Genomic DNA, 6,120 nt, shown 5'->3' with positions numbered 1-6,120 from the left:
ATGGCAACCAAGGCAGGGGCTACGCGGACTACTAGACTCTAGATAGATCCCGTTGTTGTTAGGTTTAAGGATACACGTCTATACATTTAGATAGTAGATATAAATGTTTTTCACTTGTTTATTTATTTGTACTAAGTTAAGTTATGATGAATAAAACTGTTGTAAAATCATGCTTGCTGTATCCTGTATCGGGGAAACTATCCCGACTGCAAAAAGGCGTGGCACGTCCAGATCGGTTCACAAATGGAGGAGAAAACTAAATATTTTTTATTGGGGAAAATGTCCTTGATCCTGGATAAGGAATCCATTAAATTAGGGACATTTGTCCGACCACAGGAAGCCATCGCACGCCTAGATCGACCCACAAATAGCCGAGAAAACAAAATATGTATGGATGGGGCTACTGGAGTCCTTACCGAAGGATCAAGGAAATTTTTCTGATCACGGGGGCCATGGCACGGCCCAATCGGGCCAGAAATAAGGAAGAAAAGAAGATATATACATATGTCTGGAGAAAATGTCCTTGATCCTTGTTCCTTGATAAGGACTCCATCAAATCAGGGACTTTTTTCCGAGCACAGGAAGCCGTCGCAAGCTCAGATCGGCCCATAAAAAGCGGAGAAAATGAATATTTTTGATCCTTGATATCCTTTGTCCGTGAAAAGGACTTCATAAAATCAGGGACATTTTTCCGATCACAGGAAGCCGTCGCACGCCCAAATCGGCCCACAATAACAGAGAAAACAAAACTGGCTATGAAAATGTAGCATGTAAGAAATCATCGATAGGGGCGCCACCGTACAAAAAAAAGACTCGCGTCAAATGGCTGAAATACCAGGCAAACAGAAATCAGCAGAAGGTCGATGATTTTTTTAAAATGTGTAGCCCCCTAAAGTATGCTGCGATTTTTTTTGCAATTCCTACAGTTGCTTGCTGCTGATTTCTGTTCGCCTGGTGTCCCATCCAGTTTTTGGCCATTTGACGTGAGTTTTTTTTCTTTTGTACGGTGGCGCCCCTATAGGCGATTTCTTGAACTACATTTTCAAAAGTAACAAATTCCAAACCAGTTTTGTTTTGTCCGTTATTTGTGGGCCGATTTGGGCGTGCGACGGCTTCCTGTGCTCGGAAAAGTGTCCCTGATTTTATAAAGTCCTTATCAAGGAACAAGGATCAAGGACATTTTCTCCAGACATATGTATATATCTTCTTTTCTTCCTTATTTCTGGCCCGATTGGGCCGTGCCATGGCCCCCGTGATCAGAAAAATTTCCTTGATCCTTCGGTAAGGACTCCAGTAACCCCATCCATACATATTTGGTTTTCTCGGCTATTTGTGGGTCGATCTAGGCGTGCGATGGCTTCCTGTGGTCGGACAAATGTCCCTAATTTAATGGAGTCCTTATCCAGGATCAAGGACATTTTCCCCAATAAAAAATATTTAGTTTTCTCCTCCATTTGTGAACCGATCTGGACGTGCCACGCCTTTTTGCAATCGGGATAGTTTCCCCGATACAGGATACAGCAAGCATGATTTTACAACAGTTTTATTCATCATAACTTAACTTAGTACAAATAAATAAACAAGTGAAAAACATTTATATCTACTATCTAAATGTATAGACGTGTATCCTTAAACCTAACAACAACGGGATCTATCTAGAGTCTAGTAGTCCGCGTAGCCCCTGCCTTGGTTGCCATAGCCAAAGTCCTTAAGATAGTTGTCTATAGCCAGGTCGAAGGATGACGACGGCTTGTTAGGTTCGGGCTCTTGCAGGGGGTGCTCCTCTGACCTGCTGGGATACGACTCGGTTTGGCTGGGATAGGACTCCGTCTGCCGCGAATACGCCTCGGTAATGCTCGGATATGACTCCGTTTGGCTGGGGGCAATTGGATACGACTCAGTTTGTGGCAAAGCGTACGCCGTGTGCTCCTCGACAATGGGATAGGATGTGGTTCTATCATAGATGTTGGATGGTGGCGGTGTTGCAACGGCTATCTTCTCCTCATAGGGCGTCTTAACCTTGGCCACAGCCACTCCGGATGAAGAGGCCACTGCTGCGGCTGATACCTTGATACTGGGGTAACGCTTAGGGGTCGGTTCAACCCTACTCACAAGGGGAATGGAAGGGCCTGCGGACTGCTGCTTGTACACCGGAGAGTAGTATACAGAAGGAGGCGCTGGCTGCAGCTGAGCTCGTGGCTGAGGTCTGGGCGGTGGTGGGGCTGGATATTCCTTCTTGCCGCCATAGGCTGTGCTCAGAAGCTGGGCCAGCTCCTCCAGGGTGTAATTGGGAGCATTAATGTTGTTGGCAGCTGGTGAGGAGGCGGCGGCAGCCTGTTCACTGTAGACCAGAGGGTAGGGCTTATAGGCCTTGGGACCGTCCACTGGGCCCACCAGTCCTGCATAGCCTGCTCCTCCTCCGTACTTGGGGAAATACTTGCGCTGATGCACATGCGTGTACTCTATCTGGCCCCCCGGCGCGTAGTCGCCGGTGGATGAGATCTGGGTGAGCTGCTGTTTGGGCCCGGAGGTGGCCACCTTGCGACAGAACTCCTTGCAGCCGAGCTTGCACTCGCAGTAGCACTTCTTGTAGGCCGTGGGCTGGGTGGTAATCTCCTCCGCTGATGCACCACTTGTGGTCGGGTAAGAGACCTGGGTGGTGCTGGCGACTGTTGTGGTGGTTGTAGGAGGTCTGGCTGTCGTTCCAGAATCTGGCCGCGCCGTGGTTGGGCGTGCAGTAGTGGGCACATGGCTGCATGGCACCTGCTCCCACACCTCCTGCTCACACTCTGCACAGTACTCCGGGAAGTGGGCGTGGGCCAGACCCGAGGCGCACAACAGCACCACAAACAGCAAACTGCATCGTCCGTACATCTGAAAGGGAAATGGGAAAGGGAAATGGAAATGAAAATAAAAATGGGGCACTGTGAAAGGTAGGGCGCTTTATGGGTCAGATCGCTTCGAGCGCTCCCAATTGATCGGACTCAATTCTTACCTTTCAGCAGTATTTGTCTCCCCCGCTTGCTTTCGTTCCGTCTGACTCTGACTCGTGGAATTTCGGTCCCGGATCGGTGTTGGGTTGGCACTTGTTGGCTGCTTGTCGGTCGCGTGCGAAATTCTTTCATGCAATTTGCTGAATAGCTCTTAAATACGCTTCGCTGGCCGAGACTAGATCGGCGACCTGAGCTGCTTCTTCTTCATTGGAAGCCACTATTACAACGCCATGCAAATGGGTCGCGGAAGCGTTGATCGCATCACGTTCCAAACGCTTGACGGATCGGAACCGTTGGGTGGCAGCGGGGGCTGCCGGAGCGGTCCACATATCGACATTATAATCGCCAGTGGTCGCTGCTTCCGTAATACACATTCAAGCATTTCTACCCGCACTCGTCGATAGCAACAAGAGGTCTCAGCACTCCAAGAAATGCCTCTCACCTGTTACCATCTACCATCCGCATCTATCCATCCGATCCAATCCGATCCGATGGGTCAGCTGGCACTTGGCTCTACACATACCGCTCTCGCTGACCATTTTTTTGGTTCTGCCGAATCGATGCCATCTGTTTGGGGATTTATAATTTCTGGATTTTCGGCCATTCACTTTTCAATTGATACGAGTACTAGTATCATCTTCAGTGGTCAAAAATCTTATCAACTTTGGGGCACAGTTTCGCGGCTCTTTGTCAGTCCACGTTCGCTGCTTTTTGGAGATCGATAGTCACTCCTAACTGGAATGCTCTGAATATCATCAAATATTTTCCATTAAAGAGGCATCTATGAAAGTGATCTCTAAGAGTCGGTTAAGAGAATGCAAACTTTTTTTAGATTACCATTTTTCAAGAACTATTTCAATGTAAAATCTATCTATCACTCAGGGAGACTATCATAGCTATACGTATACATTCCTAATGATTGCAAATATAACTACGAATTCCGACTGTAATTTATTCATTTAAACGCGTATCATTTTAGATCTTAAAACAAAATAAAGAATAAATATGAGAGAAAGATTGAATGGGTCACAGAGGGAACTTCAACTCAGATTCGTCACACGATTTTGGAAAGGTCTGGCCCCGGCATAGACCTGTATTTTCGGATGCAAACTCTGTTCATCCAATGGCTCGGCCTCCACAGCATCCTCGTCTTCCTCTCCATCATAGAAGCTGCGCTTCTTCTTTAACTTCTCCCAGTGACTGATTCTGATTCCGGCCTGGAGCTTACGCGGCGACGGAACATTCAAATGGTCCTTAAATCGCGCTTGTGCGTAGATTGGCGGATTGGGCGTAGGTTGGGGGATACGAGGGCCGCCAGCCACAGCCACATCGATGGTGTCCGTACCGCTCTGGGCGCTGGTCAGCCGTCGCAGCATCTCCTGGTAGTGGGGCTGATCCGCCGTGATGTACTCGGGCTCATCCTCCGGATTGAGTATCTGGTAGTTGGGTGTGCCCAGCTCGAAGGTGGTAAAGTCGCCGTGCTCCACTCTGTTTTTCAGCTGGCTGGCACTCCATCCGTACTGTTTGAGCGGAGCCATCCATTTGGCATCCGCCTCATCTGAAGCCTGCGTGCCATGGCAGGAGCCGAGAGCCATCAGCAGTGTGATCAGAAGAAGTCGTGTCGGCAGGTGGTTGACCATTTTCGCACTGATGCTCCATTGATCTTTGGCAAGACCGTTAGCCGTTAGCAGAGTCTTCGACGACTGTAATTGGACGCCTACAACTGGGGGCAGGTACGTGAGATTAGAGGCATCATGGGGCCGTGTCTCGTCTGCCAACGATTGCATTAGTTTCTGCTTATCATGCCCCGAAGACCGAGCCAAACCAAACCCAAACCAAAGCAAGCCGTGACACATCGTGTTATCTGCTTATGAGACATCACTCACTGTAGGTGCTCCACACTGAGAAGCGAAGTTCCCCTCGACTAAATCCAAGCCTAATACTCGTAGAATACTTAATTCTTCTAAACTTCTAATTTCCCATTCCCAACTGGCTGTCTCTTCTCTGTTAATCATCGAGAACAAGTCGAGCATTTTTGTGTTCTTTTGGCGAACAGAATGAATGTGATGCATCTTTATATGTAGACTGATGTATGTATGTATGTACGAGTATGTACTAGGGTACAGGATAATGGCGTATATATAATTAAATTATGGTGTGTGCAGTGGAGATTGCTTTCCTTATGGCGCTCATGGCTCATGGAGAGGTGCTAATGGTGAGGTGGTCAGTCGGGGCCTTCAGTACTTGTACTGAGCTGTGGGTCCGGAAACAGAGACATAGTTACCTGGCGACAGCTCTTGTTTGATGAGGGCCTTGGGGGCGGCGTAGTGGACGAGTGGTGCCGCCACGAGCTTGGCGGCGATCAGCTTTTTGGATGGCTCGGGCAGAGGGATCTTGATGTCGGTGGGCTCCCGGTGGACAATCGCCTCGAAGCCGTTGTGATCGTCCGCCTTGTACTGGACGATGCGACGGTAGCCATCGGAGTCGATCAGCTCGTAGACGCCCTCGACCTTGTCGTCCTTGCGCACCTCCTTCTGGCTCTTGATGTCCCCGGTGTGCGGATCGTTGACCGACCAATGGAACTCGTAGGCCACTGGTCCGTAGTCCGGCTCCGGCTGCAGTTCAAGGGCGCTGCTCAAAGTCAGTGCCAGGCCCAGACAGAACAGAAAGCTCACCTAGAACGAAAGGACACGCATTAGTTGGGCCAATCCAAGGAAATCTCAGTTCGGAGCGCAACTCACTTTTCCCATCATTTGGTTTTTGGTCAGTCGGGTTCTGAGAACTCTGGGGTAATGTAATGCACGCGACGGAGATCGGAATCGAAGTAATTAATCTACCGAGTCCTCGGGTGGTTTTATACTCCGCTCATTACACCAGCACTCCATCCAGTCCGACTGCAACTCCGATGTGGCAATCCACCCAAATGGTTGGTGTGGCACGCGCCTCCAAGTGGAGCGCGCTCATTAAGTAAGCCCCGAAAAAATTATAATTAAACATGAAGTATGCAAAGTGCAGAGCTTGGACCGTCCCACAGCGACCCAGCGAGTGATCTACATGGACATGTAGCCAAGAGCTGGCCACAGAACCAATATGCCCGTCCCGGAGGGGGAGACGTAACATTAGAGGT

General features: G+C 49.2%; 3 protein-coding genes across 4 annotated transcripts; all 3 read right to left on the bottom strand.

Annotated features, from left to right (window-relative positions):
• Positions 1 to 1,540: 1,540 nt before the first annotated feature.
• Positions 1,541 to 3,660, bottom strand: LOC108164044 (leucine-rich repeat extensin-like protein 1). The gene is made up of 2 exons (XM_017299622.2): positions 2,996 to 3,660; positions 1,541 to 2,874 (listed from the first exon to the last, which is right to left on the bottom strand). The coding sequence occupies exon 2, from the start codon at positions 2,872 to 2,874 to the stop codon at positions 1,663 to 1,665; it is 1,212 nt and encodes a 403-aa protein (XP_017155111.1). The 5' UTR covers positions 2,996 to 3,660; the 3' UTR covers positions 1,541 to 1,662.
• Positions 3,661 to 3,721: 61 nt separating this feature from the next.
• On the bottom strand, positions 3,722 to 6,065 carry LOC108164048 (cuticle protein 7). Of its 2 annotated transcripts, XM_033393593.1 has the most exons (3): positions 5,735 to 6,065; positions 5,278 to 5,668; positions 3,722 to 3,789 (listed from the first exon to the last, which is right to left on the bottom strand). In XM_033393593.1, exons 1-3 carry the CDS (start codon positions 5,744 to 5,746, stop codon positions 3,749 to 3,751), a joined length of 444 nt encoding a protein of 147 aa, XP_033249484.1. In that variant the 5' UTR covers positions 5,747 to 6,065; the 3' UTR covers positions 3,722 to 3,748. The 2 variants fall into 2 exon arrangements, with proteins under 2 accessions (XP_033249484.1, XP_017155114.1); XM_017299625.2 differs by lacking the exon at positions 3,722 to 3,789 and having other exon boundaries at positions 5,031 to 5,668.
• Positions 3,916 to 4,886, bottom strand: LOC108164046. The gene has a single exon (XM_017299624.2). It carries the CDS (start codon positions 4,847 to 4,849, stop codon positions 4,034 to 4,036), a length of 816 nt encoding a protein of 271 aa, XP_017155113.1. The 5' UTR covers positions 4,850 to 4,886; the 3' UTR covers positions 3,916 to 4,033.
• Positions 6,066 to 6,120: the final 55 nt, after the last annotated feature.

Source organism: Drosophila miranda, chromosome 4 (assembly GCF_003369915.1).
Source record: "Drosophila miranda strain MSH22 chromosome 4, D.miranda_PacBio2.1, whole genome shotgun sequence".
NCBI classification, from domain to species: domain Eukaryota; kingdom Metazoa; phylum Arthropoda; class Insecta; order Diptera; family Drosophilidae; genus Drosophila; species Drosophila miranda.
Note: the sequence above shows the minus strand (reverse complement) of the source record. Positions and strands in the feature narration are given on the sequence as shown.

Bases quoted from the DNA above. Each gene is read 5' to 3' on its own strand.
- LOC108164044 (XM_017299622.2), bottom strand. From the start codon at position 2,874: ATGTACGGACGATGCAGTTTGCTGTTTGTGGTGCTGTTGTGCGCCTCG.
- LOC108164046 (XM_017299624.2), bottom strand. From the start codon at position 4,849: ATGTGTCACGGCTTGCTTTGGTTTGGGTTTGGTTTGGCTCGGTCTTCG.